Consider the following 23,154-nt stretch of genomic DNA (forward strand, 5'->3'; position numbering starts at 1 on the left):
GGGAGAAGTTGCCATTGCAGGAGCTCCAAAAAGTAGTCTCCCACCAGGGACCCACGAGCTCCCGATGTCACGGTCCACCGGGCCTGGATTCAGGTCGCAGCTGCGCGCCACCACAGCTCCCCACGCTACAAAGCCGGCCAGCTCCGCGATGGTGAGTCTGCAGGCTCCGTGATTGGAGATCCAGGTCGATTCCGGTTGGAGGCAATAGGCCCCAACGACAACGGAGACCCGACAGGGAAATGGTCGGGTCGCCGTACAGGGAAGAGATTTAAACGTTTAAAAAGTCGGGGCCCCCCCCTGCTCCCCCCACATATACACAGCTAAAGACTAAAACCAAAAACATACACCTAATGGGACAAAAAGAAAGAAAAGACAGATGCACTGCAGTCGAGCCGCTGCCACAAGGCGCCGCCACACTGAACTGGCATCTGCTGTTCCTTGTTTCTACAGTATGAAGTATTCTTGGCAGTTTTTATTCCCTTTTTGGTCAAAGTGATCTTGGGCTTTTGCAACGTTGGGTTTTTCAATTTCCCATGCATTTCTGGACTGCATTACACATATTCCATGATAAATTAAAAAAGAAACCATGCATCGCTGCCATTTGCATGGAGAGACGTAGAGTCACACAAGGACTAAATCATGGCCATTCTGATTGGTGTCGGATATCTGAATTCTGTTGATTAATTTTAAAGCACCAAGCTTTTAGACTTCAGAGATTCTGCACGGAAACAAGCCCTTCTGCCCACCGAGTCCACGCCGACCAGCGATAATGCCATACACTACCACTACCCTTCACACTAGGGACAATTTACAATTAACTGAAACCAATTAACCTACAAACCTGTGTGTCTTTCGAATGTGGGAGGAAACCAGAGCACCCGGTGAAATCCACACGGGCACAGGGAGAAGGTACAAACTCCGTACAGCCAGTACCCTTAGTCAGGATCGAACTTGGGTCCCTAGCACTCTAACACAGTCACTGTGCCACCCCTAATTTCCTCATGCCATATCAGTTTTGGAGATTGCAACTACCTTCAAGATATTAAATAATGTATTTTTGAAGGTATAGTTGAGAGACTACCATATATTGCAGCTCTTTGTTGATTCAGTACCCTGATCAAATATTACCATTGACCGAGCATTAAGATGACCCTTTTTTTGTCATCTTTGCATTATGGACTCTGTAAATTAGAAACGACAATCAAATGTTGCTTTTGTGGAAACAGTACTTTAAACCAGAAACAAATGACTAAATGTTGCAAGTGCGGCTACACAAGTGCTCAGGGCTTTGCCATGCAGAGTCATAGAGAGTGACACAGAGTGGAAACAGGCCTTCAGCCCAACTCGCCCACACCGACCAACAATGTCCGAGCTACCCTTGTCCCACTTGCCTGCGCTTGGTCCATTGCCCTCCAAACCTGTCCTATCCATGTAGCTGTCCAACTGTTTCTTAAACGATGGGATAGTCCCAACCTCCTCTGGCAGCTTGTTCCATACACCCGCCACCCTCTGTGTGAAAAAGTTACTCCTCAGATTCCTATTAAATCTTTTCCCCTTCACCTTGAATCTATGTCCTCTTGTCCTTGATTCTCCTACTCTTGGTAAAAGACTGTGTGCATCTACCCGATGTATTCCTCTCATGGTTTTGTATACTTCTATAAGATCTCCCATCATCCTCCTGTGCTCCAAGGAATAAAGGCCCATCCTAATTAACCTCTCCCTATAGTCCTGGCAACATCCTCATAGATCTTTTCTGAACCCTTTCAAGCTTGACAATATCTTTCCTATAACATGGTGCCCAGAACTGGACACAATATTCTAAATGCGGTCTCACCAACGTCTTATATAACTGCAAGATGACCTCCCAACTTCTATACTCAATACTCTGACTGATGAAGGCCAAAGTGTCTAAAGCCTTTTTGACCACCTTATCTACATGCGACTCGACCTTCAAGGAACCAAACACTTGTAATCCTAGATCCCTCTGCTCTACAACACTACCCAGAGGCCTGCCATTTACTGTGTAGGTCCTGTTCGACATCCCAAAATGCAACACCTCACACTTCTCTGTATTAACCATCAATTCCATCAACCATTCCTCCGCCCACCTGGCCAATCGATCCAGATCCTGCTGCAATCGTTCGCAACCTTCTTCACTATCTACAAACCCACTAACTTTTGTATCATCAGCAAACTTGCTAATCTTGCCCTGTATGTTCTCATCCAAATCATTGATGTTGATGACAAACAGTAATGGGCCCAGCACCGAACTCGGTGGCACACCACTCATCACAGACATCCATTTTGAGAAACAACCTTCCACCATCACCCTCTGCTTCCTTCCATGGAGCCAATTTACTATCCATTGAGTTATCTCTCCTTGAATCCCATGAGATCTAATCTTCCAGAACAGCCTACTATGCGGCACGCTGTCGAATGCCTTACTAAAGTCCATGTACAAAACATCTACAACTCTGCCCTCATCAACCATTTTGCTCACGTCTTCAAAAAATTCAATCTGATTTGTGAGACATGGCCTCCCACGTACAATACCATGCTGACTGTCCCTAATCAGCCCTTGTCCACCCAAATGCCTGTATATCCTATCCTTCAGAATACTCTCCAGTAACTTACAAAGAACAGATGTTAAGCTCACCGGCCTATAGTTCCCAGCATTTTCCCTGCAGCCCTTCTTGAATAGAGGCACAACATTTGCCACCCACCAATCCTCTGGCCCCTCTCGTGTATTTAAGGACAACTCATAAATTTCAACCAGGACTCCCGCGATTTCCTCTCTAGCTTCCCTCAATGTCCTCGGGTATATCTGATCAGGCACCGGAGATTTGATGGTACCTTCAGTTCTTCCTTGACAGTAACTCTGACTGCTCTCATGACACTTCCAGTGACTGCTCCAATTTTCTCCGTCCTACTGTCTTTCTCTTCTAAATAGAGAGGAGAAATATTCATTGAGGACCTTGCCCATGACCATATAACAATTACAGCACGGAAACAGGCCAACTCAGCCCTTCTAGTCCATGCCGAACACTTATTCTCCCCTAGTCCCATCTACCTGCACTCAGACCATAACTCTCCATTCCTTTCCCGTCCATATACTTATCCAATGGACAGCCATCTCCTGTGGCTCCACACAGAGGTGACCGCTTTTATTCCTGAGAGGTCCCACTCTCTCTCTAGTTACCCTTTTCCCCCCTAATGAATTTTGTTAATCTTTTGGGATTGTTTTTTTATGCTACCCACCAGAGCTATCTCCTGACCCCTTTTTGGCCTTCTGATCTCCTTTTTTAGTTTGCTCCTTAGTTCTCGAAACTCCTCCAGGAATGTACTTGATCCCAGCTGTCTATACCTGTCCCATGCATCCTTCTTGTTTTTGACTAACGTCTCAATTTCCCTCGTCAGCCAAGCTTTGTTACATTTGCCTGCTTTTCCCTTTACTCTAACGGGGACGTACACTTCCTGAGCTCTCTTCAGTACACTTTTAAAAACATCCCACTTGGCAAATGTTCCTTTCCCCTCAAATAACCTGCTCCTGTCAACTTGAGCGAGACCTTCTCTCATACCCTCAAAGTTGGCCTTGCCCCAGTTGAGTATTTCGACACATGGACACCCTCCGTCCCGATCCAAAACCATCTTAAACCTAATCGAACTGTGGTCACTTGTCCCAAAAGGCTTCTCCACACACACTTCATTAACTTGCCCTTCCCAATTTCCCAATACTAGATCCAGCATTGCCCTCTCACATGTGGGAGCCTCCACATACTGTTTAAGAAAACTCCCTTGAACACTTTTGAGGAATTGCACGCCATCTAAACCCTTCACGCTATGACTGTTCCAGTCTATATTGGGAAAGTTGAAATCCTCTACTACAACAACCGTATTTGACCTATTGCTGTCTGCAATCTCCCGGCACATTTGCTCTTCTAATTCCTGTTGACTATTTGGGGGTCTGTAGTACACCCCCAACAAGGTGATCATGCAAGAGCAACACGTCCCAAAATAACAACTTGTCATCACCACTTGTATATAACATTGGGAAATGACAGCCGCAGACTAATAGGTCGGTATGGAGTGTGAAGGTTAAATATCAAACACTTTACAAATGTTCAAAATAGAAAGATCACCAATTTAAATCTGAGTTGAACTGTAAAGCAGTCCTATATTTATTTTTCATTGGCCGAGAACAAATAATCAATTTTCAATCTTTCAATTGCAGGATTTAGATTTGTCAGAAGAAACAATTGCAAAAAATAATTCCATTCCAACATCGTTTTATTGCTATTTTTATTCAGTGGCAAATCATTGAAATACCGAAAAATAAAATACAATTGTTAAAAGAACGTGGTTACATTCTGCGATTTTATTAATGTAAACAAGTGCTTTGAAGGGGCTTTGGGAGGGTTTCAACATATTTACAAGACATTAAAATATTATGTTTAATACAGTCTGTGATTTTGAATTACTCTCTAAGAAACTAAGATATGGTTTAAAAATACATAATATGCCATTTGCTTAGAAGCTAGAGACTTATTTAATCACACTTAAAGCTAACGTGGAAAGGTATAAGGTTCCAAAGTTTCAATCTTAAGATCATAAATAAAGTACATTAGATTACCAAAAGTGAACTGTATTTTAACTGCCTGAAAAAATCTAATTATAAAACAGTAATGAAACAAGTTAGGCATTCCAAAAATTAAGAAAATTGAAAGAAATAATCAAACTGTTATCTGAACTCCCCATACCTTCCCACATATACATTTTTTTAATTAATCGCACACATACTGAACATACTTAAATAATAAAACTATTTCTTCATTTGTGTCAGTGTATGATTTTAGAATAACTTACTTTCATCAGGTAGTTATAACATTCTGATGATCCCACCAATTAATGGAATAATCACCCATGCACCCAGCTATAATTTTTTTTCTTGATATGCACTTATTCAATGACTTACAGTACAGCTCTGTCAATCTAGATATGTTAGTTCACTATAATGATAGTAAAGTCTATAATATTACATGTAAACATTTCTGGTTAGGAAATTTCAGGACTGAAAAGGCAAGGCTACAGTTACAGTGCATAGTTGAAACAATGGAAGCACACAATAAATTACAACAGAAAACGCTTTGATACATGTAAACTATTACATTTTAAAATGCAGCACATAAAACACATAAAGTACCCGAGTGTATAACCCCAATTCCCATTATACTAACACTGTATCCCAAACTACAGACATTAAAAGTGGTGAACACAGCTGCAACTCCACTATTGATTTTATGTTTACTTATGGGAACACAACAACCAAGGAGCAGTAGTTCCACCAAACTGCCCAAACTTGTGACATTTGACATCTACCAAAGAATCACAGACAGAAGCAGCTTAGTTCATGTAAACTTCATTTTGATTTCACTGTTAAAGGATGAGTGTCCTGTTCTAATGGACAGAGGTAAACAAATGAAAAGTGCCTTGGTTGAGGTATTTTGGCATCCTCTGCAGGCAATAAGATGTAAGGCTGTTACCTAGTCAGGCTTTTCTGTGCCTCTTTCAATAAGCTGTCAAAATCCATAGTGTCATACTTGCTTTTCATTGGTGCAGGGTCCAAGTCTTCAGCACTGGAATCTAAATTTAACCAGGACATTTTGAGTTTAGAATCACTTCTGTGTTGTAAAACAAGCATTTCAATAAACTCAGGATTATGTTGTTCCCGAACAAATTCTGCTTGTTTCGACACAATATCTGTTAATTATAATATTTTACAGGGACAACTGCAATTCCAGGTTTCAGTCTATGTATTCAAAAGAATTTCAATATGAGTAATGGGTACGATCACTCTCTTCACAGATGAAAGATTTGTTAAAGATGCTCATTTATTAATTGCCAATGAGGACAAAACGCATTTAAGTATGCACTAACTATCCCAGACTTTTCTGTAAAGTGTGATAGAACATTCATTGAATCACAAACCAAATCTAAGGAGAAACATTTGCACTGTAATGAACCCTTAATTATCAAACTCATTACTTTATGTGTGTTATGGGTATTCAAAGTTCAAAATACGACTGCAAAGGCTTGGATGCAGAATTATTTGACATTGAACTATTTAACTAATGACATAGGTAGGAAAGGGGATGAGGTCCTGCAGAATGAACATAGGGTGTTAAACACTTACTTGAGGGTGGTAATTTCTGGATTACTACTGGTGCCTCATGCTAGTGAGGGTAGCAATAGGAGGATAGGACAGATGAATGCGTGGCTGAGGAGTTGGTGCAGGGGACAGGGATTCAGGTTGTTGGACCATTGGGATCTCTTCTGGGGCTGACGTGACCTGCACAAGAGGGATGGGTTGCAGTTGAACTGGAGGGGCACCAACATCCTTGCAGAGAGGATTGCTAGTGCTACTTGGGTGGTTTTCAACTAGAATGGCAGGTGGGGTGAGAATCAGAGCAGCAGGTCAGCAAATGGAAGGTTGCACAATGGGAGTTTGACTGTAAGGAGAGGGTATACAGTTAACGGTAAGGCTCTTAAAAGCAGAGGGATCTTGGAGTCCAAGTTCACAGTGGCAGCACTAGATAGGGTGGTAAATAGGGCATATATTATGCTCACCTTTATTGCTATGAGGATTGAATATTAAAGTCAGAATGTCATGATTAGTCATCAGTCATAGGAGCAGAATTGTGTTGTTTGGCTCATCAAGTCTACCCTCCACCCCATTCTCCTATCTTCTCCCATCACCTTTGACACCCTTACTAATCAAGATTCTGTTAATCTCTGCTTTAAAGATACCCAATGACTTGGCCTCCACAGCCAACTGTGGCAATGAATTCCACAGATTCACTATCCTCTGGCTCAAGAAATGCCCCTAATCTTCTTTCGAAAGGAACGTCCTTTTATTCTGAGGCTGTGTTTGAGTATTGTGTGCAATTCAGGTCACTCCATTACAGGAAAGATGTGGAGTCTTTGCAGAACGTGCAGAGGAGGTTTACCAGAATGCTACCTGGATTCGAGTGTTTCAGCGATAGAGTATGTGGATAGACTTGGATTGTTTTTCCCTGGAACGTCAGAGGTTGATGGGAGACTTAATAGACCCATATAAAAGTATGAGAGGCATAGATAGGATAGACCGTCAGAAGCTTTTTTTCAAGGTGGAAATTTCCAACGCCAGAGGACACAGCAATAAGGTGAGAGGAGGAAGGTTTAATGGAGATGCCCAGGACAAGCCTTTTTACACAGAGTGATGGGGGTGTGGAACACAGTACCAGGGGCCGTGGTGGAGGCAGAAATGACAGTGGCATGTAAGAGGCTTTTTGATATGTGCCTGGAAGTGCAGGAATACAGGGATATGGATCATGTATGTACAGGCATGTTCGGCACAAACATTGTGGGCTGAAGGGCCCGTTCCTGTGCTGTACTGTTCTATGTTCTATTTCAAATAGAAATGCAGCAAAGAGATGGGGCTTATGGGAAATAAAAGCTGTGATTTTTACATTTGATAGGTCTTCAGGAGAATTAGTTTTGATTAGATAAATCAAGGTATTGGGATTACCTCGGATTTTAGGAATAGGAGAGACACACCATAATGAAGTCGTCGAAAGTGTAATTGAACATAGACACAGCCATCTCGCCTGCTGGGGGAGATGTGTTCCCAGAAATGAGCTTGTTTGTGGAATCAACGGTAAAATAGCCATCATTGCATTACACAAGAGATGGATTACCAGTGACAAAGCTGTGCCAGGATGTTGGCACAAATCCAGTTTGCCGAATCCACCTGGACATTTCTCTGTGGTTGATGTTGTTCGTTGGCTGCTGAGCTTGTTACCTTCAAGAAATCTATTGGCAGAGCTGTGCAGCCAAGAGGGAGATACAGTGACTTCTATCACATCTAATAAAAGCAGGCAGCTTCTCCACATTGTGCTGTGGTGTGACACGTTGCTGGGTTTGCGCCTACCACCTGGCACCCAGGATCCCAGCACAGCAGCAGGGGAGGGCAGGTGTATGTGCACCAGGTTTCTGACACGTCAGTGCATAGCTCAGGTAGATGTGCTTTTTTAATGTACAAGGAGGTGTGCATCTATGAATGTTTGGGCTGGAGCGGTGCATTGAATCAGTGCTATGTCCCGATGAGTAACTCATTGGGACAGGCAGCATCTCTAGCGAAAAGGAATAGGTGACGTTTCACGTCGACGTCTGAAGATGGGTTTCGACCCGAAACGTCACCTATTCCTTTTCTCCAGGGATACTGCCTGTCCCGATGAGTTACTCCCGCCTTTCATGCCTTTCTTCGGTGTAAACCAGCATCTGCAGTTCATTTATCACACATACTATCAATAAGCTCCAGTGAATGTCCACGCGATCATGCATTTTTCAGTAGGGTGTAGATGTCAGTTTTGAATTGATCAACATCACAAATTAAGGTTATTGACAGAGGTGAATTGCAAAGACCATGAAGTAAATGTTTCTGTCGATCCTTACCCAGGTCAGTGTAATTGGCTTTGCAGAATTGCCTGAGCCCCCCATAATATAAATGCAATGCAGGCTCACTCCGTTTCTGCAATTTATGTCCATTCTTGAGAGCGGAAGCAGCATCCTCACTATAGCGATACGCGATAAATCCATACTTAACACTGTGAATTTAAAAAGTTACATTAAAATAATTAAGAATGAACAAGACATGTTGTTACTTATAAATATGAGATAGATGTAAATATGTCATGATTTCAGTAAATGCTTACCCCCTATCATGAGTGAGTAGCTTGCATTCTTCGATCTCTCCAAAAACTTCAAAACGACGCTTTAATTCTGCTGGAGTTATATTGTAAGCTAACTTCCCAATGTAGATAATACGGCAATCATCCTGAACAAATAAATATAATTTGAATCATTTTGTACAATCTCCTCCAGCTGTTTACTTCTTAAAGCAGTGAGGTGCTTTAAATCCTAAGAATGGCATATATTACTAGCACATACAGTGCATTCAGAAAGTACTCAAACCCCTTCACTTTTTCCACATTTTGTTATATTTCAGCCTTATTTTAAAATGGATTAAATTGTTTTTTTATCCTCAATCTACAAACAATACCCCAGAATGAAGAAGCAAAAACAGGAGTTTAGAAATTTTTGCAAAGTAATTAAAAAGATATAACTGAAATATCACATTTACACAAGTATTCAGACCCTTTGCTATGACACTCAAAATTGACCTGTTAGGTTCATCCTGTTTCCATTGATTATCCTTCAGATGTTTCTACAACTTGATTGGAGTCCACCAGTAGTAAATTAAATGGATTGGACATGATTAAGAAAGGCACACACCTGTCTATATAAGGTCCCACAGTTGACAGTGTATGTCAGAGCAAAAACTAAGCCATGAAGACAAAGGAATTGTCCGTAGACCTCTGAGACAGGATTGTGTTGAGACACAGATCTGGGGAAGGGTATAAAACAATTTCTGCAGCATTGCAGGTCCCGAAGAGCACAGTAGCCTCGGTCATTCTTAAATGGAAGAACTTTGGAACCACCAGGACTCTTCATAGAGCTGGCTGCCCGACCAAACTGAGCAATCGGGGGAGAAGGGCCTTGGTTAGGGAGGTGACCAAGAACCCGATGGTCACTCTGACAGAGCTCCAGAGTTCCTCTGTGGAGATGGGAGAACCTTCCAGAAGGACAACTATATCTGCAGCACTCCACCAATCAGGCCTTTATGGTAGTGGCCAGACGGAAGCCACTCCTCAGTAAAAGGCACATGACAGCTGGCTAGGAGTTTGCCAAAAGGCATGAGAAACAAGATTCTCTGGTCTGATGAAACCAAGATTGAACTCTTTGGCCTGAATGCCAAGCATCAAGTCTGGAGAACACCAGGCACTGCTCATCACCTGGCCAATATCATATCCACGGTGAAGCATGGTGGTAGCAGCATCATGCTGTGGGGATGTTTTTCAGCGGTAGGAACTGGGAGACTAGTCAGGATCGAGGGAAAGAAGAACAAAGTACAGAGAGATCCTTGATGAAAACCTGATCCAGAGCGTTCTGGACCTCAGACTTCCAACAGGACAACAGGACAATGACCCTAAGCACACCGCCAAGACAATGCAAAAGTGGTTTTGTGACAAGTCTATGAATGTCCTTGAGTGGCCCAGCCAGAGCCTGGACTTGAACCCGATCAAACATTTCTGGAGCGACCTGAAAATAGCTGTGCATCGATGCTCTCCGTCCAACCTGACAGAGCTTGAGAGGATCTGCAGAGAAGAATGGGAGAAATTACCCAAATACATGTGTGCCAAGCTTGTAGTGTCATGCCCAAGAAGACTTGAGGCTGTAATCGCTGCCAACGGTGCCTCAACAAAGTAATGAATAAAGGGTCACAATGCTTTTGTAAATGTGATATTTCAGTTATTTCTTTTTAATTACTTGGCAAAAAATGTCTAAACACCAATTTTCGCTTTTTTTATTATGGGGTATTGTGTGTAGATTGATGATAAAAAATAATTTAATCCATTTTAGAATAAGGCTGCAACGTAACAAAATGAGGAAAAAGTGAAGTTGTGTGAATACTTTCTGAATGCACTGTATCTATTGTTTACAACAGTTACATTTGACTCTCTGTTCTTACACGACTGTCTTGGAACACCTTGCTTTGCTAAAGGCACTATATCAATACAAAATACTATTGATGTACAAGGATAGACACAAAATGCTGGAGTAACTCAGAATCTCTGGAGAGAAGAAATGTGTGACGTTTCGGGTCGAGACCTTTCTTCAGACCCAAAGCTAACCCATTGCTTCACGCCAGAGATACCGCCTTGCCGGCTGAGTTACTCCAGCATTTTGTGTCTATCCTCGATTTAAACCAGCATCTGCAGTTCCTTCCTACCCATTGATGTACAAGGAATGGACATGGACAGCTTGACGTCCAGCAAAAAAAGTCAGATGTAAGAATTTACCTAAAATTTACCTAAAAGAAGCAGTGTGCCTCCTGTGACAGCTAGTGGGAAGTCTTAAACTGCCAGAATATAAATGGTAAATTTCCAAACTTCAGTGCCATTACTGAATTCATATCAACCGTGGTTGGCTCAGTGCTTGCTGATCTACCCAGGCTCTTTGCTTTTTTCCCCCCACCCCCCCCCCCATCCCTATTTCTGTTAATATTCCCCTTCCCAATCACTCCCAGGAGTCTGCCCTGTCTGGTTCTGGCTTCTTGTGTAGGTCCTTAGTTTCACCCTAGAACACCCACTGCTACGCCATCAAACAACCAGGGCCGAAGATATGGACTTCTTACCCAAAAGCTATCCAATTCTCCTCTGTCAGAGCTATACACACAAATGAAAGTTACTGTTGTGTTGTTTTCATGGCTTAGTTAGTCTACTGAGAATTGTAATGCTGGCAGTTGACTTTCATGACTATATTAAAGGTATAAACTCTTCACGCAGCATGTTTTTCTCTCTCAGGAAACATGCCTCTAGACTCTCCTGACATGACTGATCAATTTTGGCACATCAACACCTGGATTTCTCTATTCATATAGTTATGACATTGATGTTAACAAAGGAACAGCTGGACCACAAATTATAAAGCCCATTTTCATGTGAACAGTTTATAATCCAAAGCCATTTTTGAGGAATCGTCTTCATGACAACGTATCAACTGACTTGATGTCATAACTTAGTGCTTTTTAGATTAGAGTGTATGAATCTTTGCAGGTTGAGGCAGATGTAATACGTAACTGACAAATGAAAAATCTATGTTCGAAATTAAGCACTCACATTGTGATATGGAATTTAAAAACATCCTAATTTAAACATAAAACTCTTGCTTTTCTGAGAAACATTGTGAAAATATAATGTGATGAAACCTTAAGCCCTAAAAACTAACATAAACTGGCATGAATGAGTTTATTGAAATCTAATGCATTCCCGACGGGCCACGCGGCTAGAAAGCTTCCAGGTGGGCCGCGGCTGTGGACTGGGAATGCGGTCGGAGGCCTTTATCGAATCACCGCGGTCTCGTTGCTTCCCAGATCGGCATGTAGAAGCCCGGGTCGGGGCCCGGCCAGGGCCTCGTCGGTCGGACGGAGGAGCCGGACCGCACGGGTTGGCGGAGCACCCGAAGGAGCCTGCGGCTGGGGCCAGGTTGGCACCACAGAGGCTAGAAGTGGGGCGTTGATAGCAGTGAGGTCGCGGCGGCGGTAATGGTGAAGACCTGCGGCGATAGGGCCTCGGCAGTGGTGAAGCCTCGCGGCAGCGATGCCTCGTGGGTCGATCCATGGTCGATGAAAGCGTGGCGGGCCACCGTGAAGGGGGAAGAACAATGGAGGACCAGCATAGGGGGACCGCCGTGAGGGAGGTGAGGACGAACAATGGACAATTGGGAAGGGTGGGAGAACAAAGGACAATGAGGACCCGGTACCCGGACGTGGCGCCGATGGATGAGAAGCCGAAGCAAAGAAGTGGAAGCCAAATAACCAAATGGAAACAAAGCCGAAACGCTAACTAACTGAAAGGGTGGGACGCCTAAATGCAAACTAACGGAGCGTGGGGGTCATTTTCCCACACAAGGCATAGGTGTCTGGGCAATCTGAACCCAAGCACCAAGTTGTAAGCGGCCGAAGGTGCGCATCCCTCGGGACAGCCCCCACTCTCCCACGGCCACCCTCCATGGGCTGTGGGTCGTGTGGAGCAGAGGTGTGGGACAATGTTCATCCCTCCACAGTGATGTGACGTTGGTCTGGACCAATCGCTGATGTCCCGCCCCCCCGGCAACGTCATGTCTGTTATTTGAATTTTCTGTTGAGTGGCATTCGGTCCGTTGGCCTGTAGGCGACGCCGCCTTTCGGGTAGGTGGTGTTTCGTCAGAGCGGCCATTCGGTGAGTTTGCTTTTAGGCATCTCACCCTTTCGGTTAGTTGGTGTTTCGGCTTCATTTCCATTCGGTTATTTGGCTTCCACTTCTTTGCTTCAGCTTCTCGTCCGTCGGTGCCACGTCCGCACATGGGGGACCCAGTGTGGGGGAACTGCTGTGGGGCGGGGGGGGGGGGGGGTGGGGGGGAAACAAAAGTAGGAGCTGGCATGCTTTGTAACTTTGTCAGTGCCGTAGGTGACAATAATTATTCCATTCCATTAATTATAAGCGTGGACAGAAACTGAATGAGTGACAAAGCTAGTTACTATCTACAGGCAACACGTTTCTTGCCAGTGAAGAGATTAAAGCTGGGGACTATTGACGCAAAGGATTTAAATGATAGAGGCCCTGAGCATAAATCCTACTTAGACAAGGAAATGAGTGCAGTCCTACTCGTTATTAGTAGGCATGGTAATCTTGGTTTAATCAGAGACAGTAAGCCTAATGCAAATTAGAGATAGGCTGAACACTGCTGGAAATGTCCAAATCAATAAATATTTATACTTGTCACACTTAAATAAATATAAATGATAATATTTTTTCACAGTTCTGAAGCAGATGAAAAGATCATGATCAGTCTGACTGAGTGATCCTATTACGCAGGACCACAGGTCAAAGGGCCTGTTCCACGCTGTATCTCTAACCACATGTAAGTACTGCAGGGGGCAGTGGTGGGCAAATGTTTGAAACACGATCTCGAGTCCATTGAGTCAAGAGTGTTTTTTTGGAATATGGCACAAAATAGAACAATGAAATTCTTACTTGCAGCAGCATAACAGATATGTAAACACCATAATAGAACAAAAAAAGTTATATATTTCTGTTAGTGCAAAGATAAAAACAAAGCTCCCAAGTCTGTGTAGTTTGGAGCTTATTTGGAGGTTGATGTGTTTAGTAGCCTGATGGTTGTAGGAAATAAGCTGCTCCTGATCTTGGACATTGCAGTCTCCTATACCTTCCAGATGGCAGGACTGAAATAAGAGTTTAGCTATGGTGGTGTGGGTCTCTGATGATGCTGGGTGCCTTTTTGAGGCAGTGACTCTTGTAGATCCCTTTGATAGTGGGGAAGTCAGTACCCGTGATGGACTGAGCAGTGTTTGCCACTTTTTGCAATCTTCTTCAAACGTCTGAGCAACACGCATGGGTACAGGGTCACAGCTGCTCATGTGGCACTGCAGGGCATTGCAGTGGGCACTTAGTCTCCCTCTACCATTGAGGCAACAGCAGACACTTTCCGAATATGATCTCTAAAAGCATAGTGAGCAATGCTACTGTGTTGTTGTTATAGTGACCCTCCAGTATTAGGAAGGCAGCAATCAACAAATACAATAAGGGTGGCACAGTGGTGTCGTGGTTGAGCTGCTGCTTGACAACGCCACAGACCCGGGCTCGATCCTGAATATGAGTGTTGTCTGCGCGGAGTTTTTACGTTCTCCCTGTAAACACATGGGTTTTCTTTGGGTGTTCTGGTTTCCTCCAACATTCCAAAGGTTTGTGCAGATGCAGGTTTGTAGGTTAATTGCCTCTAGTGTGTACGATGCGAATGTGGGACAACGTAAAGGTAATTGATGGTCGACGTGGACTCGTTGGATCAAACGGCCTGTTTCCATGCTGTATCTCTGAACTAAACTAAATATACAGCATTCAAACTTACATTCAAACATTTGATACTTAAAGATCCAAGTTCATATTGTCTTTCAAGGTGATCAATCAAATTTTACCAATCAAAATGGCTGAATTAAAAACCAGAACCCCTAACAAACCAACCTCTAACTAACCAACATTCAGCTTTTAGGAATAAGGGTCCATTTGCCCGTTAGTTGTAATTCGATGAAGTGTCAGTTTAAATGCGACTAACCTCAGATATGAACTGCTTTTCACAATAAAGGATGGGCATTTGGATTTTGCAGGCCTCAAGGAATTTGTCAACTGGAGAGAGTTAGGACAGCCTCATTTAAGCAGATAACTGCCTCAGTCAAACACTCCTTCTCACGTGATATTGCTATCAGACACAATGCCCCCATCCCTCTACACAATGGCCTTTGGGTTATAAATCACACACTCCCATAGATCAGGCAATGACACAATTGCCCTGGGATCGGACTATTATTCTACCTGTTTGACAATCAGATCATAATTATGTTGTTCAGTAGCCTGTAATGGTGCAACTCATGTCTAACAATCAACTTTCTGGAGATAAGACACAAAATGCTGGAGTAACTCAGTGGGTCAGGTGGGGGAGAGCAAGGGAAGAATAAATGGATATGGGGATGTTACTTGAAATTGGAAAATTCAAAGTTCATACCATTGGGTTGTACGAAGCTCAAGTGGAAAATGAGGTGCTGTTCTTCCATTGTGTGGCTTCATTGGCGATGGTGGAGGCCAGGACAAAAAGGGCCAAATGGGAAGAGGAGTTAAAATGGTAAGCAATTCAGAGATCCAGCAGCTTTGGTGGACAGAGTGCGCAAGATTTGGAGAAATGGTCACAGTCTACAGTTGGACTTGTCGATTAAAAGAGGCAACATTGAAAGCATCAAATGCAAACTACTCAGTTGGAAGAGGTACACATGAACCTCTGATCACCTGGAAGGGCTCCTTGGATAGAAGTGAGAGAGGAGGTGACAGTGGTCACTTCTCTTGTGGCTGAAGTGGAAAATGCCTGGGAAGGGGATGGGTTGGATGGGAAGGAATGAGCAACAAATTAGATGTGGAGTTGTCTCTACATAAAGCAGAAAAGGGTGGGGACAGGAAGATGTGACAGATAGTAGGATTATGATGAACTCTACGGAAAGCAGAAAGAGGTGGGGATGTGGAAGATGTGAATAGTAGGGAAATCATGTTAAATTCTATGGGAAGTGGAACATGGTTGTCTCTATGAAAAGCAGAAAGGGGTTGGAGACTTGGAGGATAATACATAACCATTTTCTTGGTTAGGTTGAGAAACTAAGAGTGTGATTGGGGTTTCCTTCCACAAAACAGCAGCTAACTTTCTGGCTACCTCACATGAAAGTTGGCGTGATGAAATAGGCAGCAGGACCTCTGTCAGATCTAAGGTGAGTGATATCTAAAGTGATTTAAGGGAAGTTAATTATTGGCAGATGCAGAACGTCAGTGTGATTGGCATTACATAACAGGGAAATGGACAGGTCAAGATCTTTCCAGTTCAATTTGGGGAAAGAAAACTGAGGCACTGATAGGAATCATATGGTAGGTTTTGGCATTTGATTTTCCAACATTTTCAACTGTTCTCCCTACTGGCAACCTAATGAAGAAATATTTGGCACAGTCAGTCTTTGTGGCTGTAACTTAATTTACTCTTTTCTATACTGATAGAGATATCTTTATGGCACCCACCAGACCACGTTTAAAATAAGTGCCCAGTACCAGAATCATTGTTTTCTTCCAGGCATGACTTACCATGGCTTTAATCCTTCTATCCCTTGGGTTAGCATTTTTAAAGTCCTCTTCATTCCAAATTTGTCTCCCATTTAAACATTTGTCATGCTTGGTATTCCTATGGAATTTTCAGAAAGAAAGCAAGAGGTTTAAAATCCGCCAATAAGTCAATCTCAAATATCATCGATAAATTCTAGGAAAGACACGAAGAGCTGGAGTAACTCAGCAGGTCAAGCGACATCCCTGGAGAACATGGAAAGGTGACGTTTCACTTTGCAACTCTTCTTCAGACTGATTTCAAGGGTGGGAGGGAAAGAAAGCTAGAAGATTGGAGGGGCAGGACAGGATGACCTGCTGAGTTACTCCAGCATTTTGTGTCTTTCCTTGGTAAACCAGCATATGCAGTTCCTTGTTTACACTGATAAATCCTAAAGCGATTAGGTAACCCTGACTGGAGGACCAGTCCAGTCATGTACAGTGGGCTGGATGCCCTGGTGGTATGGAATTAATGTCCAGACAACTAATCTGTTTACTAAGCTAGCTCATTAAATACATTTCAAGATACAATTTACCCAAACTTGTGGCAATGAAATAACAAACAAAAGCATATTTAATTAAACAGTGATATAATAGGTTGTGGTTGAAGGGAAAATCAACATTTGATATTCTATTTGGTGTTTAAAATGACAGTGAACAACTTGTTCACATCATGTGGCTGGAATGCCACATTGGGTGTGGGGTGGAGTTTAGAATAGGGGGGGGGGGGGAAGAGAAATGATAGGAATGGTCCTATACCTCTCCTGTGGAACCCCATTGTTAAGGATATATTAGCAAGCAATAGGTTCAATTGTAATACTGTACGCAGTTTAACAAGTGACAACATCTGTCTTCTAGACTCAAACCAAAGAAAGATCTCTTTGGCAACAAAAGCAGCATGTTATCAGTACTCTTGGTATCTCACTTAAGTTAGGAAGGGAAAAAAATTGGAAAATTAAAAAGCTGTAATACCATGAACAGGTGATTTGATAGATATTGTGACATTAAAAATATGCCATCAGAATCGAGTTGGGCATGTCATTTGTTGCATGTATTATATTTTAAAATGATAGATTGTTCACTAAATTCTATTTCAAATTTAATTGAAAAGCTCTATTTTAACTGTCTCGCGAAGGCTTTTCATCTTAAATAACTGTAACACTTGTTACATTTTTGGATGGTGCAGTGAAAGGAATTTACAATGATAAATTGCTGTAGTGTGGGAGCCAACATTTATCGGTCAGCAGTGAAGCGATGGCACATCCATGACTTTGAGGAAAGCTGCCCATAATGATCCAGTAATCTCTGTGGTGTGCATTTCACCTTTCCTGACACCATTGGTCAACTGAGCCAATGTTGCCAACAGACAGGTTTGGCAGCTAATCAATCACATTGAAGAGTCTTCTCGGAAAGCGAAACAATCATAAAAAGGGCCAATTGTTTAAATAACTTTTAAACAATTGAAGGAAATCAAAGTAAAATAATGTGGCATGCACCGAGAGTTATAAATGGCTACAGTGTAGGTGGAGGCCAGATGGCTCATACTATCCACACTGGTTTCCTACAATAACAACTCTCCAGCTCTCAACCAGCTCTTTCTCAAACGATCGATGAATTTTTCTTCGCTACATATTTATCTGTCTCTCTTTTGAAGGCCGTAATGAAACCTGCTGCCATCACATCTGCAAACACTATATTACGGATTCCAAACATTCTCTGCTCTGTTCCTCTAGATTTGTGACGTTGGCATTAACAGAAACATCCTCCCACTGACTGCACTGCCGTTGCCCTTATAATTTTATGTACCTTTATCAAATCTCCCGATGGAAAACAAGCCTCTTTAATTTACTCTTGTAACTGAAGTCCCTCATTTCAGTAAGCATTCTCGTAAACCTTGGTAAAATTGGTGGAGTTGTGGACAGTGAGGAAGGCCATCAAAGGATACAGTGGTATTTAGATCTGTTTCGGATAAGGCCAGAGTAATGCCAGATCTGTGCAAGTGAGAGGTGTTCCACTTGGGAGGTCAATAGTAAGTGGAAAGTACACAGTTAATGGCACGACCTTTAAATGCATTGATGTACAGAGGGGTCCAAGTCCATAGCTCCCTGAAAGTGGCAACGCAAGTACACAGACTAGTAAAGAAGGCGTATGGAATGCTTGCCTTTGTAGTTCAGTCGAGGCACTGAGTATAAGAGTCAGGAAGTAAAGTTGCAGCTTTATAAAACATTGGTATGGCCACATTTGGAATATTCTGTGGCATTTCTGTGGCATTAATTACAGGAAGGATATGGTGGTTTTGGTGATGGGACAGAAAAAACATTATCAGAATACTGCGTTGATTAGAGGGCATTAGCTTTAAGGAGGGATTGGATAAATTTAAGATTATTTTCTCTGGACTGTAAGAGGTCGAAGGAGACGTGATAAGAGTGCATACAATTATGAGAGGCGTAGATAGGGCAGAGACTCACTAGCCAACCATCGTTCCTCACTCTCCACACAACCCTGCACCCTGCCAGGCACGTTCCCCTGTAGCCGCAGGAAATACAACAACAATCCATTCATCTCTTTTCAGGGACTTCAACAGCCCTTACAATTGAGACAAAGTTTTCCATGCATCTCCGCCAACCTTGCCTATTGCATTCAATGATTTTGATAGGGGCTCCTCTACAACTCCTTCATTCCACACAAAACTCCTTCATTCCACACCAACCTTGCCTTCAGCCTCATCCACTGCCAAAGTAAGGCCACACTCAAAGTGGGAGAACAGCGCCTCACATTTCTCTTGGTCTACAACCAAATGGCATGAACATTGAATTCTCCAATTTCTGGTGCCACCCCTTCCCCACCTCTCATTTACATTGTTTCATGTCACCCCCTGTCAGGTCATAATTTTCTTTCCATTCCCCTTGCAGCCACCTGCCAGTTCCTTTCTCCTTCTCCATCCATTTGTCTCCCAACCTTCCCTACTCTGGATTCCCCGTTTTACTTCTTCCCATTGTCCCCTTCCGTCCACTATCCCTCTGCAGAACCCTTTGTTTCTATATTTCATTTCTCACCTTCCTTATCAGATTTCACCCTTTTGTCTTCTCTACTTTTTGCCTTGGTTACTACCTCTATCCTTCTCTCGCCCCGTCTAACTGATCTGTCAATTCACCCTTCCTCACCTGGATCCACCTGTCACTTGCCAGTTCCTACACCATGCCTTCCTAACACTTCTTTCTACCAGTTATTGCTCCTTTTCACCATCATTTTGAAGAAAGGTCGCAATCTGAAACGTTGCCTGTTAATCTTCCCTTCACAAATGTTGCATGACCCACTGAATACTCCAGTAATTTGTTTTTGTTGCTCAAGCCCCCAGCATCTATATGTGTCTCTTGAACTTATCAGTTTACTTGTTGCTGGAGAAGACTGCAAATAATGCACAATGTGCAGAAATAGGATATTACTGGTAGCCATAATAGATTTCTTCACATAACTGTCCCTAGAGGTTGTTGCAGGTTTCCTCCATTACAACAATGTGTGCTATTTCTCACTGCATTTTAGATCAGCAATAAATTCCTTTTCCTGCAGTAGTGGCAGGATTAGTGAGTGAGACGTTTCTTCGACACAAGGTAGCTGAGGCAGATTCTGATTATTCCTTCATGGGTTTTATATCTGCCTCACGTATACTATTCTTATTGGGAGAGTTTACGATTGGAGACAATACCTAACTCAACAATAAACCATTCATGTGTTTAAGAAGGAACTGCAGATGCTGGAAAATCGAAGGTACACAAAAAATTCAAATATATCATTCATTATATTTTGGAAATTGCAAAATGGTGTGAAGAGAAAGCTCTTTTTGCAATGGCTTGTTCTTGCTTATAACTTTATTTTCTTCTGAATGTCCTACCTGGCAAATTCCCTTTTCACTGGAGATCGGGATTGTGCATGTGTAGATCCAGTGATTATTTTGTGCTGTTGGTTCGAGCAGGGCCTCGTTCTTTCGACGTCTAACTGATGTTCATGAGCTTGCAAAGGGTCCTTTGGCAGTGACTGAGCATTTTTATGTAAGGAAATAGATGAAGATTGAACTGGAGAACTAGTTCCAGGTTTTTTCATCCCTGTTTGCAGCTCTACATCAGAATGATAGCAGCATTCATTAGGGACACAATCATTGTCTTCAAGTGAACTTTGTTTCACCTCATCCGTGATGGCTTCTTCAGGGTAGCCAAAGTGTTTGAATAATTTGTCTCTTATCTCTTGGTCTCTCATTGGTTTTTTATTGCTGCTTTGATCTGGAAGCTTTTTATTTATCTCCACTTTCTTACCATTCGGTCCTGTATTTGGAATGGGAGACATCTTCTGCTTCTTATCACTGCAAAGTAAATCATCATCATACTTTTCTTTTCCATTCTGATGACTACTGGAGTTTGGAAGTTCATAAAGTCTTAGAACATTTTTTTCGGTTTCAGTTTCCGACTTGTACAATTGACAATAGTCATGATCACCAAAGCATCTGGTATACGACCTTTTAACTTTCTTGCCTTCCATCTGAATTGGGGCAACGGTGGCCTTGCTAAGGTAAGCATAAAGCTCAGTTTGCTCGGGGTGTTTATTGACAAGACTTTTCGATAAAGAACTCCAGTGATTCTTTATTGGTAATTGGTTAATGGTGTTGTTAACGGATGAATCAATTTTTATTGCTGTCTTAAAAGGATCATCTCGCGTTGCTTTGTGTGGTGGTGTGGTTGGAGGTGTAAGTCCTAGAAAAAGAGTAATTAGCATTGATATCCATGTGATGATTGTTATTTTATGAACATAAAGAAAAGGTTTTGACAATATGAATGTGGAATTTGGACACTTTAAAATTTGAAAGATGGCATGATATATATTCCCAAGTAAAATGTGAAACAGGCAAAAAAAAAAAGGTATTTTTCTACATTCTTATATTATAATTGTAAGGTCAATAATGGGCATAGCTCCATGCAACTTTGTTTGAGACAGCTCTCACTTTGTCCACCCAGAGCTATCTCTTTCAGATGTGAAAAACCCATCAGAAACCCATTTAATCTATATTATTCATAAACATCGAATAAAACAAACTAACACCGAGCAAAATAACATAAAAGCCTTGAGCTACACAGTAAGCTGGCATCTCACTTAAAAAAAAAAAAATCCAATACGCTGTCTGTGTCTGCAGGTAAAGTACAAGCAGTCTGTGCAGTTATATTCTGTGCACAACAAAATGCATTACAGACCTGACAAAACTATGAAAAGAATGCCTTACAGTAGTGCATCTTTTGCCTTCTCAGTCAGCATGATGTAGCCATTCAAAATAAATCTGACATTTCTGAAGATAATTGCTCTGGCCAGAAATAGAATAAACAAATATACGAAGGAAATGTATTTATTTAAAGAACCCGCTGAATGTTGTTATTTTAGTGTTCATTGAAAACACAATTTTGAGGTAACTATCTAAATCAATGACAAAAGGAAAAGCAATTATGCATGTGGTCATTACAGGCCCGAATCCTGAATAGTGTTGTATTTTTGCAATCTGTGGATATGGAAGTAGATGCAATATGCGGCTGTCTTGCCCTTACTTTGGTGACATAAATGTTGACTTGCTACTTACAAGTTAATAATCACCGATGAAATGATAATAAGCACTTGCACACTGAAGTGACCCAAAGGCACAAGAAAACATATCCATTTGAATATTGAAGCCTTTAATCTGCTTAATGTGGAACCCATATTTTTTTTATTTTTCTGTTCCCAGTAACTGATATTTTTCTAATTTCAAAATTCTAATTTCATTGTTTTAATGGCAAAAGGAGGTTTATATTTTAAAAATGCAATGGCCAAGGGAATGTGAACTGTCGGAAAGATGCCAGGGCCACAACATGGTTGCTTCTGCTTTGGCCCTTAACTCTGCAAATACATTACTTAAACAGCGTGTGCTTTCGGCCCGAGATAGCCTATTACTTTATCCCTTTTTAGAACAAATTTCCTCATTTAAAATTTGGCTCCAGCTTTTTGCTAAATATAGACTAGCGTCCAAAGCGATGTTCATTAATATTTGAAGACTGTAAAACATGTGGAAAATGATCATGTTGGTCACACTGTCGCAATGCCATTTCCTTCCCAGCAGATACAGAAAAATAATTTACAAAGTACTTACTAAAGAATTGAGATATTTACAGTGATACACTGTGGACACTCGAAGGATAAAACATATTTCAGCACATGCTCACATTATTATTTTAAGCAGGCGTCAGATATTTAGCAAGCTCAATGGACTGGAACATTTCGATGAATATAAGAAATTGCCTTTCCCCTTGTCTTTGAATTTAACAGCTACTTGTAAATTGTATTTTCTTGCTGAAAATAAGTGTCAATGAAAAATGGTCTGGTCTAATTTAAAATTCTTCTCCCTTCTGATTCAGTGAGTATACGCGGCTGGGGTGCACGATGGCAGCCTCGCCAACAGTCTGGCTGTCTTTTCGTCTTTTTTATTTTATTTTTAGTGTGTTTTTAAAGTTTGTGTTAATGTTCTCCGGTTTATTTTATGTGGGGGGTGGGGGAGGGGGGGTCAGAGAAACTTTTTTTTCAATCTCTTACCTTGCCAGAGATACGATCGTTTTCGGGATCGTATCTCCAATCACTCTGCGGCCTAACATCATGGAGCTAAAGGTCTTGCTCGGGACTGACTTTGAGCCCCACCACGGAGATGTGGACTTACCATCGGAGCCGATCCCTTGCCTGGGATCGAACTCCAACTGCAGCCTGCGGTTTTCACTATTGAGGAGCTCGTAGTCTCATGTAGAGA

The 23,154-nt window shown here is 42.1% G+C and overlaps 1 protein-coding gene across 2 annotated transcripts in view; it reads right to left on the reverse strand.

Moving 5' to 3' along the window:
- Positions 1–4,285: 4,285 nt before the first annotated feature.
- Positions 4,286–23,154, reverse strand: part of LOC129701680 (peroxisome proliferator-activated receptor gamma coactivator 1-alpha-like) — a 136,639-nt gene continuing 117,770 nt past the window's right edge. For both annotated transcript variants that reach the window (XM_055643026.1, XM_055643027.1), the window contains exons 8-12: positions 20,236–21,088; positions 16,329–16,425; positions 8,751–8,872; positions 8,491–8,642; positions 4,286–5,640 (exon numbers count right to left, since the gene is read on the reverse strand). In XM_055643026.1, the coding sequence (XP_055499001.1) occupies positions 5,537–5,640; positions 8,491–8,642; positions 8,751–8,872; positions 16,329–16,425; positions 20,236–21,088 (1,328 nt within the window). In that variant the 3' untranslated portion in view covers positions 4,286–5,536. The remainder of the gene's footprint in view (positions 5,641–8,490; positions 8,643–8,750; positions 8,873–16,328; positions 16,426–20,235; positions 21,089–23,154) is intronic.

This window comes from Leucoraja erinacea, chromosome 11 (genome assembly GCF_028641065.1).
Source record: "Leucoraja erinacea ecotype New England chromosome 11, Leri_hhj_1, whole genome shotgun sequence".
NCBI classification, from domain to species: Eukaryota; Metazoa; Chordata; class Chondrichthyes; order Rajiformes; family Rajidae; genus Leucoraja; species Leucoraja erinaceus.